General features: G+C 42.7%; 1 protein-coding gene across 1 annotated transcript in view; it reads right to left on the reverse strand.

Moving 5' to 3' along the window:
• DCBLD1 (discoidin, CUB and LCCL domain containing 1) overlaps window positions 1-24,357 on the reverse strand; it is a 46,613-nt gene extending 22,256 nt beyond the window's left edge. Inside the window, exons 1-2 of the mRNA XM_015623355.2 lie at window positions 24,008-24,357; window positions 8,355-8,567 (exon numbers count right to left, since the gene is read on the reverse strand). Of these exons, the coding sequence (XP_015478841.1) occupies window positions 8,355-8,567; window positions 24,008-24,257 (463 nt within the window). The 5' untranslated portion in view covers window positions 24,258-24,357. The remainder of the gene's footprint in view (window positions 1-8,354; window positions 8,568-24,007) is intronic.
• Between the last annotated feature and the right edge of the window lie 1,028 nt (window positions 24,358-25,385).

Raw genomic sequence — 25,385 nt, forward strand, 5'->3', positions numbered from 1 at the left:
AAGACAGAGAGCATTACACGTCTTCAAAATAAAACACCTGAGAAAGCTTTAGTCCTTCGCTTCTCTCAAGGACGGTCTCTACGTATTTTCTCACAAGTGTTCTTTGGCTTTCTCCCTTGCAGCAATTGGCACTGACCTATCTACTCTGGAGGTATAATTTAGATGGCTGATTCATGCAACCACACATCAGCTGGATCAGGGATGAGTGTCTCTTCCAGGAGCAAGTTTACATACGTTCCAGATAATTATATGAACAAATCATACATCGTGAGCAAAACCAACAAAACAAAATAAAATACGAAATAGTCTAGACTCACACACAACTGTATAATCCAAATTAAAGCAAGAAATTCAGAAGCAATCAGTTTAAGAAATCAACATTCAGTGTCTAAAGACAAGTTTCTACTGTCAAGTAATAAATCCAAAAATGTTACCAGGCTATGGTTATCTTCTGCTGAGAGCAGCTCTGGTGAACCAAGAGATTCCCATGGGTAGCTCAAAATAAAGGGAGCCTAAGATTGATTCCTTGGAGGATATAGAAGCAAAAGTATATACTCAAGGAAGGAATATTTTCCAAAGGTTTCTAAGTTTTCTGCAAAAATTTGTAAGAAAAAAATGGGTTCACTTGTTTGTTTGTTGTAAACTGAGGAAGCCTTGCAAAACATTTCAATATATTCACTCTCAGTAATTCAGGTAATACCATATCAGCACTACACTGTCAGGTCCTCAGATTTGCCTGGGATTTGGCAGAGTTTATTTCCATGTTATCAAATACAGAAATAAGTGCTGAGAGGGAGGGTTCAGGAAAAAGTATAAGCATTATCTCACCCCTAAACTGCAACTCTTACAGAAACTGATCAGACACCAGTTTGACTCCAAGGTGCTTTACTCCCTGAAAGAACTAGAGACGTGTACAGTCTGGTTTTTAGGAAAAGGTGTTAATCCACTCTTTTAGTGCTTAAAGTGTTTAGAATGACCAGTGTAAAAGCACCCATCAGATTTGCTTTATCTGATAATACAGGTTTTGGTTAAGCAGCATCTCTCTCCCATTTTGCCAAGTCTTTGCAGAGCGGCCTTTCTGACAATTCTCTGGGTTCAGTTTTGACTGATGAGAGACATGCTTTCATCTGTTTTTAAATTTTCTTTAGGAAAGTAGCATCTTTGTTTTTATGTACTCTCTTCCCATGCACCTCCATACATCAATCCTCTTATTTCCCTTCACATTGCAAAGCCAGAGACAGGACAGTGTCCCAGGCTCTCTGCATTTTGGCTTGTGGTGTGCCTGGTTAGATGCACTTGCTACCAGTGTAGTGTCTGGTAGGTTTGCTTTCTATTGACTCACAATTACCTCAAATACATATATTTAATATGAGAATTTATAGACATTAGAAGACTAAACCCAGCCAGCATCTGTACACGTTAGACTTCATCTGAAAATGTATTTCATCTACTCAGTAGTTTCCATTTGCAACTGAGGTGACAAAAATGCTTTCACTGTTTACTTTTAAAACTCATATGTGCTCCCCATTTTGACTGTCCATTCCACCTGAAATTCATGGATTTCCCTGGGCTGTCTACAAATACTGTACAACCATAATGAAGATGAGAGACGATGGAGAAAACCCCGGTATGAAAATGAGAAACATGCTTATAGGGGCCTGTTAATTTTTACTGCAGCATTTGGACTTGACTCTGGATAAATATTTAATTCCTAAACCTGGGACTTAGCCAGAAGTTTTTTAAGATCCCTTTTGAGAACTGCCAGATCACGTTATCAGTTTTTCATCTTCTAATGTTAGTTGTGAGGTGGGTTGTTTTGCATATTCGGCTTGAAAAACGAGTCATGAATGCTGATCTCTCTCAGCTTCCTGTTAAAGTGACTTGGCTGGAGCTCTGCTGGGGTACGTAGGCAGGATTATTTGGTTTGTTTATAAGAACAAAGGAAAGAGTTTGATTTAATAAACAGATGTGTTACATGTGATGAAGCTGAGTAGGTGTTCTCCATATTTCAATGTGACTATATCGAGATGCCAGGGCCTTTTCTTCTTTCCGTGTCTCATTAAGAAGTTGACCCAACTGTGGTTCCGTCTGTTCACTCCAGATTCCTTTTATACATATTTATAAAAATTCTGCAGGAGAGATATTAGAGGTCTAAGGACTTCAAGTATACTAATTTTAATATTCTCCATAATTAAAGTAACTTCTAATGCCTTTCATGCAGAACATTTGATCTATTGGTATGGTTTAGGTGGCTTAAATAAAACACTTTTGTCTCCAAGCAATATTAACATCCTGCAAAATACACAGTAAATTGTCTTGTGGATATCCTTTGGCTGGCCCCCACTGGAAACTGAAGAGACTATTTTACATGTTGTTTATTTTTTAAATGTTAGCAATAGCCTAATGCTTTTGTCTTTTTTCATAACAGTGTTGTTTTGCAAATCTGATGATCTTTATAGCATTGTCTGGTTTTATGAGGTCTAGTTTACTTCTACTGTCAACCAGGATCTGGCACAGCTCCTGAGCTTTCTTTGTTGAATTATGTTCCTTTATTTTTTTCTACTTCCCTTAAGAAGTACTGTGCCCAGAGGAGACTCTTCTTTCACACCAGCTGGCAATGCCTACATGGTGCTTGTTTCTCTAATTCTTAATACTTTCTGCCTCTTCTGTATGGCTTTTGCTTCCTTTTAGAAGCAACTATTTCCCTCTTCAGCTATTGAATGGCTGGTTCACTGTGCTCATTCTGCTTTCAAATTCCTCAACTTCATTTGAGATTTGAAGCTGCAGACTTCATTTGCAGCTTGACATTTGCAGAGGTCTTTAAGAAACTTGGTTTGGATATTAAATAATGATGTCCTCTGTTCAACAGAGAATCTTCTCCCTTTTTTTCAGTCTTGCAGAGTAAGCCGTGGTTAGCAGGCAAGACGAGCAACAACCCATGGATGTGCCTCTAAAGGATTATCTTGTCTTAATGCATTTGTTTGGGGGAAACTGTTTTAAACTGTAGTATTTTCTCAACTAAATCAATTTGGAATTACCTCAGTATCTGGGGAAGAACAGGGGATAAAATGAACACAGATTACACTTGTTTCATTTCAGAGCTGGAAACTCATACAGAGTGCAAGTCTTCCACAAGTAGTTAACCAAACCAGCAAGGATCTGTTGATCTATGAAAACATCTTCAGTCTCAAAACTCATCTCCATCCCACATTCACATAAATACTTCGATAAGCAATCACTCTTTCTCGCCCCCTTACCAAGAGAGGTCCTCTTTGCTCCAACCCTGACACGCACATGTTGAGTGGGAACCAGCAGGACCCTGCAAGGACACAGAAAGTGCTGCTCTATGTCCTTCCTTGCAGGATGCAGGGAAGGTGGTGTTTAACACTGCAGATACGAGATGACAGAGCAGTCAGCATGAGACAGCCTGGTTATTCAACATTTAACTCTGTGCAACGGCTGAGAGGTAAGCACTTCTTGTTTTAGAAAAACACAAATATAACATTCGGTCAACGTTTCTAAAGGGTTGCCAAAGACTGCAATAAAGGAAAGAAAAAGGCATCTGAGTTACGTTGGGGAAGGAATCACAACTTTAAAATGGAGCATCTGGGCTGGTCTGCCTGCTTTACCTCAGGTGAGATCCCCTCCTTTTAACACTTACTGTGGTTTTAGCCAAATCCAAAGGCAGAAACACAGCAACAACTAGGAATCATGGGTGTAGTTTAACAAAAAACAGAGACTAATTCACTGTATGTATGCAGCTATCAGGAAAAAAGGTCCATTTGAGAAAACAAAACGCTGACATTCTTTGTTGCATCAATCCTTCCAAAGCTAAAAACTCAGGCTACTGTAACCACTCAGGTGAAACCCAACTGTTAAAAGTGTTTTGACTGTTAAGAAACTGCTCAACTTGATCTTCAGCAAGAACTTGTCTGGGCATTTCTCTGGGTTTCCTGAAATACCAGAAACAATACAGTAATAACAAGTTTCCTTTGAGGGATGAAAAAGAAATCTGGACACACCCTTTATTCAAACAAGATATTTATTTCAATACATAACAAGGAGAGACTGGTTTGATGAATCCCCTCAAGTCATAATGACAGGTAGTAGGCATCCAAAGGCACTCTGTACCTTCAGTGATGAAGTGTGGGGAGAAGAAAGCATTTTTCAGTAAATCCTCTATTTCACGTTAGTTACCAGCTGTAAATTATGCAAGAACAAGTCAACTGCACTAACTCTCCAAATTATTACTAGTCACTCAGCAGCTCTGACATCCACCCCAGAGGAACACATCAACCTCCTACTGACTGCAAGTGAATGAGGAAGTAAGTAGGCACTTATCTCCTCTTTTGGCTTTCTCTCCAGTCAAGACTGATAATCATCTCACAAAATTAAGGGAAAAAATACCAAGCCATTAGAGGGGGAAGAGATAGAAAAAAGCAAAAAAAGGGGGTCAAAACAGGTACAGAAATCTGATAGAGACATGAAAAGAAGCAGACTAAAAGCAGTTCCTGTCAAACTTTTTAAACATTTATGATCCACCTTCGTAAGTAGTGCAAATTTTGTTCTTGAGAACTACAGGGCTGACATGGTTAATCTTGTTTTCACATATCCCTTTAACTAATTAAAAAATCAGAAGCTCTACTTCAGAGCTCAGTATTTTTAATATGCTCAGATAATGCAATTAACTCGAGAAGAAAAGCATTTCGGTAGAGGCTGCACCTTGTCTGCACTGTGAGATTATGCTCATATTAATTTTCTGTGGGACAAAAAACACATTTTAATCCAGTCAAAAGCTGTGCCTTTGAAACAGACCATGATCATCTATTTATTTCTCCTAGAGACAACCCGTGCAAAGCTGTGCTAATATTTAAATGTTTGTCAGACAAAGGTGACTCAGTTTCACCAAAACGGGTGTTAGACTCCCTTTGCTGACTGATGATTAATATTTTCACAGCTATGTCTGGATACAGAGCTAACAGCTTGAAAGAAAAGGCTTTCTGCAGGTTCCTTTCTTCGGTGAACACTAAAGAAAATAATTTGCAGAGTAATAAGATACAGTGTTCAGATGCCTTATGACTCTGGTTTCAGAGCTGCATTATGATTATTTAACTGTCATATTTTAATTGCAATATTGGAGAAATCTAAATTCAATAGCTGCTTTCACAGGTCCATCACAGCTGAGAAGTACCAAAGGTGAGAAGAACTGTAGTGTCACATTTGTGTATTAGTTGAGACTGAGAAGGGCTTCAGTAGATCAGCATATACAACAACACTGCACGCTTTTCTAGGAATGAATCATACTCTTCTATCCATCTGCAGAATTCAAGGAATATCCTGAACTTTTATAAAATTGGCATGCAAGTGCTCTAATCTGTAGTCACCAACTTACAAAAGTAGCATCAATGTTCCCGCTAATATAAATCAATTAATCCCTTCACTTGTATTTCAAAGATTCCCTTTGCTGAATGGAACACAAATACCCCAAAGACAAATTGAGTTACTCCTTGCTGTATTGCAAGAACCCCTGCAGATGGTTATAATGATGAATGAATCACAGTTAAATGTAAAGACTGGAAGAAATCTGAAAGGAAAACAATACTTTATCATCTGGAGTCTTCTTCACACTAATTTTATATTTGTATGCATAATCTAGTATTTTGCCTCTGACCAATTTTCTAAGCTTTAGATATACTCCTCAACAGATGTTTGTACTCATACTGACATTTATCCTGTTGTCTTCTATGGAGCTGAAGAAATCAGCATGATATTTAAAACATATTTCCCTTTGGACCTTATTGTCTTGTAATTGCGAGCCTCCTAAATAAAGAGCAAAGGCTGCTCAGACTAATTTGAAACATAAGCAGTATTCACATTGCCAGCTTTCATACTTTGCTTTTTAGGTTTTCCTTTTTAAACCCAGGTCAAATACAGAAAACACACAAAGATTAGTTTCTAATTGCTCAGATGTTTTCAGTGCTTGAAAAATATTTTCAACTCTCCATCATCCCCTGGAAGAATTTTGATGTCTAAGGTCAGTATCTCCTTGGCCAGAGGGAAGATGTTGACCTGCCTGTAGATGTTCATGAAGAGGGAAGGGCTGCAAAGAGATCTGAGTTCAGAAACAGCTGTCTAAAAGGACACAGGCTGAATGGATGTAGCAGTGTTTATTCATGGGGCTTCTTTTACTTGCATATATGCATATTGAAACCCAAAGCTATAACAAGACTGTTGAAAAACATGACTTAGAGAAGCTCTAATCTCATCTAAGAATTCACGTGTCTTTTAAAACATAAGCAACATCATGAGTTTATGCCTACAGAACTATTGCCACATCCATTCTGCATGGATTTGCCTGAATGTAGCATAGACACTCTATAGGTATGCTGGTGGGAAAGTCTACAGTGAGACCACAAAAACCATTACAGATGGTAGATCTGCCTAAATTATAAAACTAGTTTAATCAGATAGGAGCAAAATCTGCTAATTGTGCTGCTCACTACTGAGAATGCAAATGACAGTCCACATGCATCAGACATTACCAGTCCGATCTGAAAATGGGTGTGGGAATACTTTAAAAAAATTAATTATGTGAACTTGATTGCATAATACACAGCTATTCTGTGCTTATAGGCTGAATAACTGCAGTATAAACGATGTGAAGATGATGCCTTCAGGCTGATCTGTGAGGAGCCAGAATTTCAATCAACATCCAAGCTTCATTTTTCACTTCAAAAAACAATATATTGATTTTTCCCTGTTACTGAGAAGATCCTTAGATTAGAAATGTTAAGGCAGTATCAATAAAAATTATTCAAACATATGCTAATGCAATAATAACAATAATAACCACCTATTTCTTACTGCCAAGTAGAGACAGACGGCTTCAGGTGAACACAACTCATTTCTTAGTTATGAAACTGATCACAGAACCATAGAATGGCTTGGATTGTAAGGTATCTTGTAGAGCATCTAATTCCAGCCCTCCCCGACATGGGCAGGGACCTTCCATTAGATTAGGTTGGTCAGGTCCCCATCCAACCTGGCCTTGAACACTTCCAGGGATGTGGCATCCACAACTTCTCTGGGCAGCCTGTTCCAGTGCCTCAGCGCACTCACAGTGAAGAAAGAAATAAATAACATTAAAAAATCCCAGCACACATGAACAGAGATATTCCTTATGCCTCAAATCAAGCTCTGTGCAGGCTTAGATATCAGCATGTCACTGCCCACTCTTAGTGAAGGTTGTTTCAAATTGTAATACCTCCCCCATGAGAACAATAATTACCTTTACCTTCCTTTGTGAGCAAGCCTTTAATACCTCACTTGATCTTCCCTTGCCAGATGAGTGATAAGCCTATCATGCTGATAAATGGAAGGCAATCAACCCTCCTTACTACTAAGATATCCTGTGAGATCTCATCTTTGGAGAACCACATACTTTTCTGAGCCAAGCAGTGAGGTGGAAAACCTGCAGAGGCTCTGTGCAGCTCATATCTTCATCACATTTTTCCCTTGAATCCTGCTTGCTAAGTCCAGTACAGCACATTTAGCCTCAGCTGACTGAAGGGCTGCACAGCCCACTCCCAGCAGGAAAAAAATTTATGAATTTTCAATTCAGGAGTTCATTCCCACATTGCAGAACTCCTTGCAGCTTTGAATTTAAATTGGATTTCTGAAAAAGGGTGCATGACTTGAAAATCAGTTTGACTCTTCTAGAAAGTGCAGATCAAAAAATTCAGTGACAATTGGCTGGGAAAACCATTTTGAGGAAGGCCTCAGGTTCTCCCTGGGGAGAATCCTGTTGCCATTATGATTGTTTTAAGTGCACAGCTGTAGCAGATTATTTGTTTATCTTCCTGTGCAAATCTCTTACAGGAGCGCAGTCTGGCTGTATGCATTTAATATCTGCAAGTATTAAAGCCTGTACATTAGTAAGGCGGCTAACAGCTAGCAACAGTAAAGGTTATCTCCTCTCTGAGCCATGGACTGCCTAGGAATAGAGACACACAATTTCCCATCTTTGGCTAGTTTGTGAGGAAGCTTTTCCCCTACACAGAAGGGAACAGGGCTGATACAGATCCACAGACTCGCTGTACCAAAACTGCGATGGCCCACAGGTGTGGAGGCAGAGCTCTCAGGACTGCTGTGCCAGAGCCCCAGCAGCCCCTCTGCAGCACCTCAGCCCTGGCAGAACTACACACAGCAGGACAACGACTTCCCACACAGAGAACAGAACACTTGGATGCAGAAAGGAGAGGACAAAGGCTGACATTACCTGCATTTTGCTAAGCTGCCTTTTACTCACACTTTTACCAGTTCATGCATCGACCATGGCCTTGTCTCTTACATACCGTGCAATGTTGAAGAGCTCTGGATGGTAAGGTAGCTGGACTCGCATTTCTGTGATTCTATATCCAGGTCTCCAATTTTCAAGATCAGGCGTTTTCCTGGAGGCACTTGGATTTTCTTTTCACAAAGAGTGTAGTTTGGGTATGTCCCAGGATAGTTCTTGGATGCCAGTGTCCCACTGTCTTGATACATCACTGTGTGCCCACATCCATCCCCTGCAGAAGGAGAACAGAAAGGAAGAGAAACAGAATGAATTTCTCAATTAAAAAAATGTAAGAAAATACTGTCTATATAATGTCTTGTGCGCTCTTCCCTTTTAAGTAAGTATTTTGCAATATTCCACCTCAGTTTTCCTGTTGTTGGAACATAGGTAATTGAAATAAATATAGTCAGATTCCTCTTGTAAAACAGTAGAAACAGGGGTTGGAAACACTCATGAACTAGAGTGTACTTGACAGCAATGTACAGACATTTATCTCTCTGGCTTTCTGCTTTATAGCCAAACCCTACTAAATCCCTGAAGATGCAATTCCACCTATAAGAAGCAGGATCCTTCCTTAAGTAATTTTCTCCCACTTATCAGTCAGCATTTTATTTCCATAGTAATAGCCATCACAGAGAGGTTAACTGAGTCATACCTGAAAGCACAGACATGATTTAACTGCGTACTATCACAGACCTGACACATCTTATTTTCTTCTTGCTTTTCTCGTGCCTCTTACACAATACTAACAGCACAGGGGACCAGGTGAAGACACAAGAGGGACCTCCAACGTGGAGTGTGCACTGTTAATGGTACACAGGCTAGTTTGCAGCAGCATGCCCAGAAATGCATGTGCCGCTGCCTCTTTGCTCAAGGGGTGAGAGTAGGGGTCCTCAAAGTGTGTCTTCACGGCACTGTATGGGAGCCAGCCCAGCTTTGGAACCTCTCCTTGGTGGAGAGGCATCTGAGGAGCAGCTGCAGCAGATCAGAGGACAACAGGAAAAGGCACATGGAAATACACAGGGGGATGTGTGGACTGACATGGAAAACAGGAAGCATCCACAGAGAGGGAAGGAAGCAGGTATCAGATAAGAGACCTTGACTACTAAAGGAAGCAATTTTTACTGAACTATTTAAAAGCGTACTAGTAACTTAAAATTTGTTTACCAAAGCTTAAGCCATTTTGTTCTGATCAGTCTTCCGAATAATGGAAACACTTGTGACAGTGGACTAGTGTCATATACACATAGATATTTAACAGGCAGTCCTCAGTTTCAGGTCATTTAGGGCATAGGCATACTTTCCACAGGAGTCTTGCATACTGTTATCCTTTATCTTGGCAAAACTGAAGCTAATCAGAGAAGTGTTAATAAAATAAAGAAACCTGCAGAGCTGGGAATTCATAATGTTCACTTTAACTACCCCAAATTTTCCTTTTGGGGATATCTTGGTTAAACTGTTTTGGTCTGTGCCATTTTATTTACTATCTGAATTTCCTTCCAAAATCATTAGGAACAACAAACTTAAGGTTTGATAGGATTATTTAGAAAGGAACAACTAGGAATGAAGTGTTGAAAAAGAAACATGCCATACCAAGGGTGGGGGGGGGAAAGTGGCATGCTGTGCTAAGATAAGCTCCAAGCTATCAAACTTTGACTTGCTACCGTATAATTACACTGCCATTTCATCCAACTCACTCAACTGCTTTTTCACAAGCAACCACATTTATTTTGAAGCTTTGGCATTACTACTAGCTTTGTTGCCTGCTATTTATTTTTGTCATGGGTTCATGCTGGGAATAGAGGTGAATAGAAGACACAGATCCAAAATTGTATCACCATAAAACATATTCAATATGTATTTTTCAGATTTACTTTTTCACATGCTTTAGAAACATCTGTTGTTCAGATTTTTTTAACCGAGCACTATTGATTTTAGGATGCCTAGGAAAATACTCAAGATGAAAGAAAGGCAAGCTGGCCTTACAAGAAAAGCACCTTTTAATGGAAATTTTTGGCAACAGAAATGAAGATATAAAGAATATTATAGTAGATGAGCTGTCAACTTTCTGAACAAAGAGAGGTGAGTCAATAGAGGTCTAGGCAGTGCAAAACCAGATCACTTCCAGCAGGACACAGGACAAACCTTGATGCCCATGTAGCCAACTGCTTGCTGTGCAGTAAAAAAAGAACTGCCCATGGCCTTTAATTTAAACTGCATGTTTCTAAGTGTGAGAATTTATTTTAGCTGCAATAAAGAAACTACAATATTGAGCTTTGCTTGCAACTTATCCTTATTAGGGAAGCAAAGGAAAAACAAAGGGAAAGTTACAGAACCACATGGGGATGAGTTCCTTAAAATGGAAAGTCCAGTGTTCACATAGACTTCATCTTACTGGGCTATGTTCTGGCCTCTGTCACCTTTGTACAACACCAAAGATCTTATGTGGCGCAAAATGCTGCTCAAAAGACTGTAAAGACCTTGCTATCATGATAAGACCCTGACGACTGTCCGTGTCACAGAGCCTTCTATTTCTGCAGAAAGTGTGCAGGCAAAACTGTGCATGAGAGACCTCAGCCTGCCATCCTCCTCTGTTAAGGTTATACAAGGTCTTGTTCCTAGGGAAACTCCTTTTTTTTTTTTTTTTTTTTTTTTTGTGTGTGTGTGTTAAATCTGCCTTTGAGTGTGAGCATTAACACCAGAATGTCTTTTGTGCTAAGAAAGCATAAATGCTATTTTCTGACTTTCCACTGGTAGAGCATGGCCATCCAAACACTCCAGCTGAGGAGAGGAAGGCTCAGCATCAACTTGCAATGTCCCTTGCTGCCTCAGTTCTGCCTGCCTGCCATGAAGCAAAACCTAATGATAAAAGCTTGTTTGCCACAAGATCCAAAGTAAAGGTCCAAAAAGTCAGACCAAATCCTAGTAACTATTGTTTCTTACAAAGAAAGCTGGCTGCTCTGAATTCTGAGTTTCTCAGCAAGATTAAGATTTTTCTTTGCTCTGGTGCACTGAAATTTGCTGGAAAGCACACCCTAAAGAAAGGGTCAGAAGGTATAGAGGGAAGGTAGAATAAAGCTCAGGATCTGACAATTCAAGGAGTGAATTAATGACTAAATGTTAGTAAAAAACTCACAAATATCACTGAATAACAAGGGCTCAGAAATGGAGGCAAGTTGTAAGGAATTCAAAGTATATCCCTAGTCACATTATCAAATGTAAAAAGTGAACAATAGTGTCATTATTTTTGTTATTATTTTCCACAGGAAATTTTGATTTTCAGTAGAAATGTCTTGGCCAAACTTAGAATACACTGAGTCAAAACCACAACTCCTCGTCCTTATGAAACCTACAGTTTCAACACCTGATGTCACACTCTTTTCTATAGGCACAGCCCTTCTGCATGGAAATATGTTTATTTAACCAGTCAGTTTGACACAGACTTTCTTGCTGACACTAAATTTTCACTTATCATTACTTCTGAGAACTGTTTTCTATCACCCCATTTGGCAAGAAGCTGGCAGCCTTGCCTCAGACATCCAGGTTTTGTCACTTCTCACTGGACAGGAGCAAAGCAACATATTTATGAACAAAGGTACTAAACAACCACAGAATCTAAACCTACTCAGATTAATAAAATCTTCCCCCAGCACCAGGAGGTATTGAAAACACATCAAACATGTTTTGTAGAGCACATTCCCATGGGCATTTGAATTAAAACCAAGATCACGATCTCCGAATTGTGGGCGATCACCTGTTGGCCTACATGTAGGTTGTACCAAAGATCACACAGCGCTGAAATTAAGGCTGTTTACCAGAGATAAAAATAATCTCCCATGGCAGGTGATGGAAAGAACTCCCCAAGAAGAAAGAAACACAATTGGCATCTTCTGCCACAGCAGCCGGCACGCCACTCACACCTTGCCCTCTCTCACAGGGTGCTCACCAAGAGCAGTCAGTGCATGTTTGTAAACCCAAACCCAGGAGCCCACCAGAAGACACCAGCACATGTGGATGTGGAGAGGGCAAGAGGAGATATCAAGGGGCTGGAAGGTATCCCCACCCTCAGACACACATGGATGGGCTAAGGTGGAGAAGTATCTCCAAGCACCTGTGTCTGGGCCAGGTCTGACCATGGCTGCTGGCACACAGGGAGGAGGGCCCCCTCCAGGATCTAACCTGCCAGGAAGGACAGAGGTGATGGAACCAATGCCCACAAACAAGTTCTGGCCCCATCCTGCGAGGCTGCCTGGGACACAGCCCCTGAGCTTTAGCAAAATGGTGGTAGTGCCAGAAGCAGCACACAAGATGATGCTGGTTCCTTCAGGTACCCTCCTATCACCCACAACCACCTGACTGGACTGACTCTTTCCTTCCATCCCCTCCTAGGCCCAGCACACAAGTGCATGGTGTGTCACTCCTCTGCTCCCTGGGCTTTTCCAGCCCTTGGCTGCACACACATGTGGATGCGCACAGTGCCTTCATCCAACCACTCAGCACATTCCTTTCTGAATAGGGAAAAGGCTACAGTTTTTCACATCAGTGCTATATAAAGTTTCCACGTGCTGCACCTTTCAGAAACATGTTGATTCGGCCAACTCCAAAACAGCTACAGAGTATGATATCAAAGCATTTTCAAAAGCATTGCTACAATATCCTGGCAGCAAACAGCTGCCTTTTTCATCCTTCTGATTCACCCTCCCGAAGCAATTCATAACAGCCTTGGACTCACTCCAGTGCTAAATACGTGTTATACCTAGGCGTGATCACGCACTCAGCCTGCGGCACCCTGCCCTCTTCCATTCCACTGGATGAGCCCTGTGGGGCCCCAACATTTCCCACTTGGTCTCCCTGGTTACAGACTACTGCTACCTGGTGTCCCTTGGCTGCCCACTCTTTCCACCAGGATGGAGATCCCTCCAAAGCAAGCTTATTTCCCTCCCTGCCTCTTCTCTCCCATTTTTTCATCCTTTTGAAGATCAGCTTCACAGTGGTGCTTGGGAGAAGGCAAGCTCCTCCTACTCCACATGGAGGACAGGGAATAGAGCTGTTGGGAGCTCACGGCCTGTCCTTTACACTCCTTCCTTTAAGAGGAGACCAAAAAAACTGGATTTGAATACCTAAACACTGAATTCAGCCAAAAAACCCAGCATTTTCTGAAGAGCCACTGCAGCAAATGGACATAGTCAAAGGGAACAGAATGCCATTGAGTCAAGGCTATGGCTCTGAGAGCTCTGATGAGAAGCATCACAAGGAAAAAAAGAGATTTGTCTCATCTTCCACATTGCTTCCACTGAAATAATAACTCCAGCTTATTAAAAGATACAATAATAACTGAGTCAAGGAGCTTTGCATCTGTGCTTGAAATAAGATTTGAGTTATGCATAAGAACAGTTAAGTATCTTAAAAAAAAAACCAAACAAACAACTTCTTCCAGTCAAACCTGTGCCCTCTCTGCTCACATGGGATAGGAGAAAAGAGAGAAAATCCAAGTTTTCTTGCCAGATGCCATCCAAATCCACCAGTGTGGTCTGAAAACACTTTGTTTTCATACAGCAGCTTTAACCTTCATCACTAACAGAACCATGCACGCTGCAAACACAAATGGGTTCACGCCTTCACTGCTTTCTGAGGGGATGGAGTAAAATGCAGAGTTAAGTGCTTCACCTCTAACCTCTCTGCTGCCAAACCTGGGTCAAGGGCATCAGCTCTTTGCTGTGCAACTATAACAGAAGAGGCACCTCTGCACAACCAGGACCTAAACCCATCACTTCTACAGAGAATGGTGAGAGCTTTGTGCTTTCCCTGGCAGTGAGCTCAAACAAAGGGTAACACCACAGCCCTGAGGCATTGGTGGGCAGGTGAGGAACCCCAGTCCTCCCCTGAAGTAGTGTGGTGTTCCAGAGCCACAGTCACCATGGGAGAGGTAGAGGGAGAAATGGACACACATTTGGGGATTTCACAAGCCCCTGGATTCAAGGCAGATGCCATTTACACCAGCCAATCAACTGGTTGAGCCCTGCTTCAAAAGTATATAAATCCAGGTTTTTTTCAGAAGTCCAGCATTATATCCTTCACGGTATTTTGTGAATGCAGAAAAAACTATTTTCAAATGAAAGAAACCATTACAAACTAAGGCAAGTCTAAGAAAAAAAAAAAGTGACTGTCATCCTCCATGGCCTTCCAATTAGTATTAATATCTTTTTAAGGGAAAAGGTCTCCCACATCACAGTATGCCCTGTTGCAAAAGGGAAAAACAAATACCATGTACATATTTTCTTTGACTTGCATTTTAATTTAACTCCATTAGGAAGTCAGGAAACATTTTATCCTTTGTGCTCCAGCAGTTCCTAAGGACACTAATTTTGCTGCCCAAGCTAACCAAGTGGTGACTGGCAGGAGCGCCAAGAGCAGGAAGGGAAGGTAGAGCAGCAGAAGAAACAAAGCAATACTGTGGAGTGCTGATTTTGTTGCCCAAATTATTTACTTACCAGCTTCAAAGGGATGCAAAAGGAGAAGGAGGTCAAACCAACCACAGCATGCTTTCCCCTCCTCTTCACAGACATTATTTACTGTAGCGTCCCTCTTAAAGCAGAGACGCAAAAGAAGCAAATGACCTCCAATTGGTTCCGCCGTTCCATAAATCACAAATTCCCACCACGTGCCCAGCTGCAATCACCCCCACAGCCATTCAGACTGCGGCTGGGAACTGGCTTTCCTCAGGATGTCCCCTGCAGCCAGCCTCAGGAGATGCTCTGCCTCAAACATATGAAAAGTTATTTTGGTAACTAGTTGGATTGCCATCATCAAGTAAAGAAAAAAAACCCTGACAACCCTTCTGAATGTCTTATCTAGCAATGTAACTTACATCCATACTACCATTTTTCAAAGCTTGAGTTTTTTAGCAATTGCAGCACAGCCATCTGGGAGTAGTGAGGGAAATCTTTCCAGCTACATGGCAGTGACTTTGCAGGATTGCTACAACTGACCTGGGCAGCCTTTACAACCCCAGAAACCTCTCACCTTTGCAGAAGTTCACAAAGACAAACACATATCAAGATCTGAGATTTTATTTATTTAGCTGTTAAAAGGTCAAAAGAAAGCAGATATCTCCTTATAAGCAACTTCTATCAACAGCAAGCCATGTCCACTAAGAGCAAACTTTACACTCAGCATGCAGGTTTGAAACCTGAACGAGTAGTAAAGCCTTTCTTACACTAACACAAATGTGAATCACGATCTAGTTCCACTATCTGTGCATATGCACATATGCAATCTGTGAAAGACAGGCAGTACCAGAGTACATGTCAAAAATAAGTATGTTTTAGTCACTGCTTCCAGGACTTAGGCACTATACCCAAATGTAGCCCGCCAGAGAAGCGAGCTTCAGTACTGGAATTTGCTTTTCAGCACTCTAAATACAGCACTCTTGAGCTTGTGGGTGTGAGAAAACTTCTATGCCTTTTTAACTGCTGAAACAAAAGAGATTTGTAATTTATTTATTTACTGCATAGCTTAATTTAAATATTTTTCAATGCTTCCCTTTTATGAAGGTGGCATACTGCTGCGACTGACCACCTCAACATCTTAGTGTTGTGCAGGTTTGGACAGATATGAGGATGGAGCTACACATGTATGGAAATTTCAGAGGAATCTCAGAGTCCCATTTTTGCAAATGGGAAACTGATTTTTTGTTTCTAAATAAATAAAGAAATTATTACTATGAGATACATGTTTGTATTACACATCTCAAGTGCAGAGAAGTCACCGAGTCCATTGCCAAGCACTTCTTGTACCTGCATGCTCAGAAAGAACCGTGAAGGACTATAAATAAATAGGAAGATGGCCACATTCCTCCACCAGCCACCCATGCAGGGTAACTCAGGACCCTGGTGATGGTTCAGAGGTATGAAGACTATGAGGAGCAAATATCCCACAAACAGCAGTTTCCTCCCTGACCCTCTGCCTACAGCATCCCATAAATGTATCAGCAACACAGGGCTGGAGCTCCCTCCTACCCTGTGCTGGGCTGTCCCTGGACTGAGGGGCCATTCTGCCATTAGGGCATCTCCTCCAGTTCTGCTGACTTGAGGCAAACATGAAGTTGGATTTTTATTAAGGGCTTTTCAGGCAAAGTGGGAAATGCTAATCTTAACTAAGAGTCATATCATATATATGCAAATTGTTTGCTCTACTTTCTCCATCTGTTTTCTTCCCAGGTTTTTCTCTGCGCTGTGCTTTACTGGAGATTAACTTACAGTATATTGCACCAAATTTGGACTGTGTGGGAAACATATGCTGCAAGCTCAAGGCCAGACTCGAATATTGGGTTGCACAGGAATAGGAATATTCACAGCAGTGCTAAGGACTGACAAACCCACAGGGACAGGAAATTCAGAGACACCAGGGTAAGGAGAGGCTGAAGCAGAGCTGTTCCAGTTACAGTAGCAGGTGGGAAGGCAAGATTTCAAAACAGTTTTAATTTGGGCAAGAGGAAATGGCTGAACATGATAGAATTAAACCACATACTCCCCTTATTTTAATATGCAATTACCTTGTTAGTGTGATACAAGTCGAGCAAGACAGACAGTTATCAATGATGGAGGATGGTCTTTTTTTCTAGAAATCAAACTTGTCCTGACTTACTTGAAAAACCACGTATCCTTCTCTGCCTCTACGCCTAGGTGGAATATGCAATTGGTTAACAAGAAAAGACAAAAGAAAGGATGCTACTTTTCTCAAAGTGAATTATACAAACACCCCATTATTCCCAAGGTGTAAATCAACAAACATCTCAAGAGAAAACAAATTGGTTTGTAATGGAAACAATAATTGTCATTTATCAGCAGAAAAAAGTTTTTTTATGTCTTCTGACTCAGTGAATCCAGTGTCTAAGGAATTATTTCCTCCATGATTACTGTGAACTAACAACAAATAGTTTCTTGCAACTCCAGTAGAAATGAAAGCAAACTTTTACTGAACTGAGATGAAGAAACAATCCAGGAACTCTAATCTGATACACTGAAAGCAAGAAATGCCACATTAATGAGTCTGCATAAAAGGCATTTGTATATGGATGTGGCAAACAGCAGAGAGGAGTGTATTTTATGCCACCCTGTGTACACCACTTATGCCGAAACTCCGTAATTCCATTTTGACCAGATTTGTTTCAATTAGCAGTAATATTAAACAATCACAATCACATTCTCAACTTTTGAAACAGGATAGAGCAGAAAGGTCTGAACAGTTTTTCATTCAACCCAAGAGTGAATCTCTCAGTGTAACTGCTTAGTTTATTTTGATACAGTTTTATTTTGCTTTCCACCTACAAAACACAGTCAATTAAGTTTCATCAAAAAAATAGCGGATAATTTTCAAAACACAAGCACTGGCAAGGACCATGAGTTTAAACACGTCTCTCCTGTCTGTGCTAAAACACTACTAGATAAGTACGAACTGATTCCTTGGGTCTGAAGATGTTAACACTTAAAACCACTCTCAAAGCCTTCAGTAGCTCAGAGGCATTTGAACTTCAATTCCCCTGTAGCATGCTGACACAAGAAACATGGGTTAATACAAACCCCTGCCTTTGGGAGAAAGCTGAGACAAAGACAACAGCTCAGATGTGAGCCATGGACCTTGCTGCTAAAGCATCCCAGTAGAGAAGACCCACAGTATACCTGAATCTATTTTACACGTCAAAATATATCTTTGCATACCTGGAGGACAAAGTGTGGACTTTTGTTGTTGTTGTTATGAGTTCATTTTACAAGTGAGGCGCTCCTGACTATCAAGTCAAAACAACACACCAACACAGAACTGGTGTGGCACCAGAGCAAAACACAAGTCATTTCAGGCAGAAGCCACACATCTCATTTCTGCACAGCTACTGCAGCTGCAACAACAAAGCTCAGGCACGTAACAAAGCCATTCTGTTCGGGTGGGTGAAGAAATCCACCTATGTTTCCAGCTTTTTGAAGTCTCTGCTGCCACTCCATGAAGAAAAGTTTTGTTTGATTTCTGACAGGACACACACAGGCCTTTGTATAGCATGAGGGATCACATCCAGAATTCCCCATGTGTTTTTGTAATTTGAAATAAAACAAACAAACAAAATTTTTATTCAGTAGACATGAACATCTGGAAGATGACATCAACATGACTTCAACTTTAATGTCAAAGCATTAGACTGAAATCCAATATTGTTGAACAATTTGTGGTGGGAATGCCAGAAACTTGAACATCATGGAATAAAACCGTGATGGATATGAGGTTTCTGCAGTAACTGAGGGAAGAAACAATGTTTTAGAGCTTAACTAAATGCCCAATGAACCGCAATGTAATTACAGATGCAGCTTGAGCTGAAATGCGTGATACTAAATATGAAAATGAACACCCTGGTCTGTTACAGTGAGTGCTGCAGTGAGACCCCAGAGATTGACCTGCGTCTCTGAGCCCCAAGCACACCGTAGGAAATGCTGACAATTTTAGATGAAGGGATGGGTTCTCGTCTGGCAGTCCAACAACTGCTTTATTGAACACAGCCTCAAATAGGTGCAGGGACAAGAACCTAGGGTTGGGCTCAGGGCACAGGGTTAAATATGGGGAAAAAGGGGTGGACCTCAGGGTTGAGGTCCAGTAGGGAAAAGTGGTGCAGGGGAGTGGATAAGGGCTGGGAGAACCAAGGGGATAACAGGGGTGGAGCAATGCGGCAAAACAGAGTCAATGGAGGTTAAGAGAAGGAAGGACATTCTAGGAAGAGTACACGAATGGTAAAAGGGAGCTGAACAAGGGTGACATCAATCCCCACACACTATTAGAACACCAGAACCCAAAAGGCACCAACATGTGGCTGCAAAAGGCCCATGGGACGGAGGCCTTTTCTTACTCTATTCTAGAGGGGAGTCTCTCCCCTTTTGCCTCTGCCCCTCCAGGGCTGAGGTATTTTGGTAGCAGGCTGCTGGGCCTCTGCACTGGTCCTGTAGGAGGCCTGGGAACTGTGTTTCTAACCTTGCCCTGCTCTGCTTTCCCCATTTATTCTCCTGTCCCTCATCACGGTTGGCTCAAAAACACCTTCTCTTTGCTCTTTGGAGATGGGCAAATACTGCACAACATGGGTGCACTCATCCTTCTCCATGCCTAGGTGGGGGAGAAGAATGGAGCTGCCGTCACACAGCAATCCCATCCCATCAGGGAAATGGAAACAAATAATACAGACACACTGGAACTGGAAATCTTGCTCAAAGAGGATGAGAAAGTACCAGCACCTCAAAACTAAGCCTTCTTGTCTTGGAAGGAAACTCCTGAGAGGCAAGTTCTGGCTCTGTCAAAATTAGGGAGAGACACAATGAAAGACCAAAATGCTTCCTCTCCTCAAAACACTCAGCTCCCAGGCCTAATTATACAGGATCAACAACCCTAACCATAACTACTGGCAGCCTCTCTCTATGTACAAGCATACAGCCAACCTCAAAAATGTGGCTTTAGCACTCACACAATTTTCACAGACAAAAATCAGTTTAATTAGATAGTTTGTACTTTCTTTTGAAAGCAAAAATGAAGCTATCTGTATACTCTTAAAACTAGTCAAACCACTATCCTTTTTTTATTTAAGCATCACTATTAGCTTGTCCCAGTTTGAAGTTTCCCACTCCCAGTTGTAACACTAATTAAACCTTTTGGGGAAGTGGTGTGCTCATTCTTATGCATTGCTATTAATATTTTTTATTGCAGTTAGTTGGGATCCAACACCATTCCGCTGAATCCAGTCAGAAGGATTTTATTTTGATTTTGTCTGGCTTGTTTTATTCTTAGCAGATGGTGCAAACCCATATGTTGATGAGTACATGCCACAGGAGAGCATCTGATCTGATACAGCCAGCCCCAAACTACAGTGATGTCTATACTGAGGACTTCAGTGCCTGCCACCACATAGGACCACACTTCTCGGCACAGTGTGAGAGCTCAGATGGGCTTTCAAAACTATACTAGTCCTGGTACCTAAGATACTTTTGAAAAGGTACCTTAGGCATCTCTACACAGGAGCATGACTGTCTTCAAAATTGCTATTTTTTCCAAAGTAATTTTTACTGCGCTACTCACATAACTCAGATGGACTAAAGGTGACACAGTTTCGATAAATATAAATTAATATATTTTTGCATATGCAAATGAACAACTAATTTTCATGAAATATGATTCAACAGCCACGCAGGTAACAACTTTCCCAAAGTATCTTTTTCTCCCTGAATTGTCAGAGAGACTCCTGCTGCCCTCCCTGTCTTTGAACTTGTTTGAAATACATCCCCTGATAACCTAAAGAGAAGTACTTATGAAGAGCTTAGAGCTATTTATAGCAAAGTCTGTGTGACTGAAAACATTGCAGTTTTCTTGTGGTGGATACGCGCATTGCTTATGAACTGCAACTGGAAAACTGTTGCCTCCCTCTTTAGCAATTCTAGTCAGCATTCCCAAGGCAAGAGAGAAGGAGCCAAGGAAGGAAACAGACATAAGGACAAAAAGCAAACAAACTGAAAATTTACCAATCACTTATATTCAGAAACTGAAGTGGGGGGTGGGGGGTTTGGGTAGAAGAAAGACTCATCTCAATCTGCATTTCAAACTGCTGGAAATGGGCATACAAAGTGGATTACCATGATCACACCAGTGTTCTTCAGCAAGGGTTTTGTCCAAGCCCCTGAGAACAGGCATAATCTCTGGTAATTACTGGATACACTGTTGTCACGCTGAATAACAGCCTTTCCTCAAAACATATAAAAGTCTGCTCCCCATCGATTCTTCCAACTGGGCATTGGGTGCAACTGCCAACAGATCCAGGAACACAGCAAGCACAGCTCACTCCTGGATGCTGATCTGCAAATCTCACATGAACTACTTTCATAGCTGTGTTTTATTTGAAGTGAAAATAAACGAGGTACAGCAAGAGCAGTGGCTTAAATCTTGTACTTAATAGATTAAAATCCCCATTCCTCTTATGCCTTCCTACAAACAAACAACCTTCGGATCAGTTTTAAGTCCTACTGTACAGAAATGCAACAGAAAATGAGTCGAAACTCTGAAAGACTCAGATTCAACTCTGATTTCTGCTGCCCACAACTACATGGTTCAAGGTCTTGCTCAACAACACCTGAAGAAAAAACAGGGAATGGTGAAAGGCAAAGATAATGCCCTTCTGCCTTGGATTCTAACCACTGGAAGAGATTTTTAGAAGAGATACCAGGATATGGGATGGCTGTGTGAGGTTGGCAGACAGGGAACAAGATATGTTTTGCAGTTGTCAGCAAAGAACTGGCAACTGAACCCCCAAGAGAAGATCGGTGTACAGAAGAATAAAAAGAGAAAATAACCACCTTTTATTGTAACTCCCAAAGCTATTTATTACTCACGGACAGTCATAGATGTAGTATTTGTTCCAGGTGAGACCTACTAAGCCTGTAAATATTTTTTAATTAAAGTAATTTCCCTTAACACTCAACCTTTCTCATTACCATTTTATGGACAACAAAATCCCACGTTCGTAGATTCCTCAGTCAACATACACGTTTAACATATTTTCAAGAACAAAAAGAGTGTTGACACCCGGACTCTACACAATCACAATCAAATATGAACCATTCTCTGAAATAACTGAACCATACTTAAAAAAAGGCTCTTTCCTTAATTTGAAACTAAAGTAAAAGAACAGAAGCTATAACAGCCGCTTCATCCTCATTCTGTAGCACCCATCAAGAAAAAGTTAAGAGGAAGGTTGTGGTGGTTTAAACTATCACAAAGGTAAAGGCTACATGTTCTGTAGTCAGCTCATGAGGAGTCAGAAAAATGTAATGCTTCATTTTTTTAAAATCAATATACTTAAACCAGTGCATCTTTCTTTGAACCAGCTGGTAGGAAACACCAGTGGTGACGAGATACAGAATTATCTGAAACTCAAGCCTGATTCACTCTGGCACTTCTCCTGCTCCATTACAACTTTTAAATCAAGTCAAGAAGCTTGTGTGACAGGAAGTTTGTATCCACTTATCCTTATCTCCTTTCTCCACTGGTGTGACTTTAGAACACTTAGCCTGCCCTAATTTATAGGGTAATAGTAATAAGCAAACACAGAACTTCCCCCATGGAGAAATCAAGTGGAAGAGGGGAATCAACATCTTTTCTGCTTTCTAGACACTGGACAGATTATCTTTTAAATTTGAGTTTGGTCCAAAAGAGAACCAGGCAAAAGAGTATTTGTGTTTCCATTCTGTTGATTCGATAGTAGAAATAGTTTTGACATGAATAAAAAAAAAAAAAGTGTTTTTACCAATTAATTTGGGAATATGGACAAGCAGGGACATTCATACTTTCTACGGTGTCATTGTACACACCAAAACCTCCTGAAATCACAGCAGAGTTACTATTACTCATTTGCTCCCCAAATGACTTTCCTGGTTCCATTGACAAGCATCGGTGAAAGAGGAAATAAAAAAAAAATAAAAAAGCCTCAAAACACTGATGAAAAGAGGGGATTAAGGGAATGTTTTCTCTTTGCTACATATGTTTCCTGGAACGTATCAAATTGGTATCCCAGCACTTCAAGGACAGAACTGCAAAGCGACCATGAAGCTGGCAAGTGGCAACACGACTCATACCAACTTCTCCCTTTTGTGGAGATTCATATCAGAAATCTCTGTTAATAGGAGGCTATGGGAAGAATCAGGCGAAGTACTTTCAGCCAATGCCTGTATACAGCTAATTCACAGCGCTGGGTTCGGGAATTTGCAGCCAAGTCGGAACGCTAATACAGGACTTCTAAGTTATCTGAATGCATTGACAAGCTCATTATGATGCTTAGTTTCCAATATTAGCTATTTTATCGGTAGCTGCCAGTGAAGTCTTCTAAGACGGATGCATCAGGCCACGCAATGCAACAGCCAAGAGGTTGCAACTCTGCAGCCGGAGATGTCAGCTCTACTGGTAACTTACACAGGAAGCTTAAAAACACAGGGTAAAGAGACTGGTACCCGCACTCTATTTGCGACAAACAGCACTATCACAAAAAGGCTCGTAACATCTCCTGGAGATGCCTACGAAACTTTGTCCCGGCACGAGTATGGGCATTTCGCTTTCTCCCCGAGGCAGTGGGAGAGCAGAGCAGCCTGTAGGCGGCTGTGGGACAGCGGCTGCGGGCCCCAGCCCCAGCCCCGGCCGGAGCAGACGCGGTGCTGCCGCTGACCGAGCGCCGCCCGCCGCGCCCGGGGCTCCCGCCGGGGCTGACGAGGCGCGGCCACAGGCGGGCGCCCAGGTGGCCTCCCCCTGCCTCCTGCACGCAACTTGGCGGAGACTTTTTCGCCGCTTATCTGACTTATTTTTAAAAAAAAAAAAAAAAAAGAAAAAAAAAAGTCCCAATTAACAAAGATCAAGAAACTCATAGTATACATTTACCGTAAGGCTGGTTACCACTTTAATCTCACAGCTACTCAGACACAGGGATAAACCCGGCGAGGATTAACCAGGTCAGCTATATACAGCCCTGAGAGCAGCTCAGGCTACGCTCCCGCAGAGCGGCGAGGCGAGGACGGCGGGGGTAGCCCGCAGCACCCCTCCGCTCGCCCCCAGCGCGGGCAGCCCCCGGGGCCGCGCCTGCCGAGCCTCCCCGCCCGGCCCCGGACTCACCCAGCGTCTCCGCCCGCAGCCAGAGCGGGGCCGAGGCTCCGAGCAGCAGCGAGAGCAGCAGCGAGGGGGCGGCCCGCGCCCCCCCGGCGGGGCCCATGGCTCCGGCTCTCGGCGGGGCGGGCAAGGCACAACTTCCCCACTTCCCTCCTGCTCCTTTCTCTTCCTCTCCTCTTCCTCCTCCTCCTTCTCGTTGGGGCGGCTCCGGAGCCAGCCCACGCTCCCGTGGAGGGGGGCGGCCACCTCCCGGCATCCTTCTCCCCCGCAGGTGCTTCTGCGGAGGCGGAGAAGGGGCCGAGCGGGGCTGCCTCTGGCCCCGTGCCCCGCCGGCGGCCGGGCTGCAGTGCTGCCGCCTCCCGCCTCCCCGGCCTGGGGCTGGGGGTGGAGAGAGGAAACGGGAGAAGGGGAAGCGCCACTATTCCCATTGGGCTGCCGCTCGGGGTATCTCCTCCTCCTGCCGCGGACCGAGGGGCCGGCGCGGCCCCGCCGCCCCCTCCCCTCGCCGAGCGCTGCTTCTCCCACCCACCGCCGCTCTGGGGTGCTGCACCGGGGCCGCGGCGTGTCCCCAAAGCCGTGCAGCCCCCAGCATCGCCTGCGAGCCCCCGAAGTTGGCAAGCCGGGTACATGCCCACATATATATATTCACACACACACCCTCGTATATACGTGTATGTTCTTGAGGAAACGGGATTATTTTGCCGCTTGCAGGCTAATTCCCAGGCGTCGCTCCCGCTGGCAGGGCGGGAAGGGACGCGGGAACGCCGCGGGGTGTGGGCGCGGGAACGAGTGGGGCAAGCGGGAGTGTCCGGCCCCCTCAGCACAGCTGGGGTCGTGATCCGGCTTCTCGGTCCCGAGGAAGTCTTTCCATGCAGGTTCGCAAACCGTATGGTTAATCTGTGCCAGCATTGTTTGCTACAATTATGGGCTGAGTTAAATAGGAGTTTTCTAAAGTGTGCCATGGGCATCTCTCTGGGTAGCACCTTGACTGTCCGGCTGTGAAGAAACCTGTGGCACAGGGAGGGCTGCAGATGCACGACACTGTCAGCTGTCACAGGAGACACGAATGTTAAGCAGGCCCCAATGGTTTGCCTTTAAAAAGAGCGGTGGAGAATGGAAGGTGGGCTGTCTGACTGTACAGCCTTTTCGGGGATGGGTTGCTGTGAGGCAGGTGGATTCACACTGCTGGCAGGTCAGGAGCACTGTGCTGCTGTGCTAAAATGAAGTACAGAATTAACTGGTATGTCAGAGACAACATTGCTAGATTTTATATTATGTTAGAAAGAGTCGAGTTTGGTAAACCTTTATTCTAATTGAGCTCTTGTTTTGTAAGTGTTAATGTCTGTTTTTTAACTTTTCAGACACCATATGTGATCAGGCATAT

This window comes from Parus major, chromosome 3, assembly GCF_001522545.3.
Source record: "Parus major isolate Abel chromosome 3, Parus_major1.1, whole genome shotgun sequence".
NCBI classification, from domain to species: domain Eukaryota; kingdom Metazoa; phylum Chordata; class Aves; order Passeriformes; family Paridae; genus Parus; species Parus major.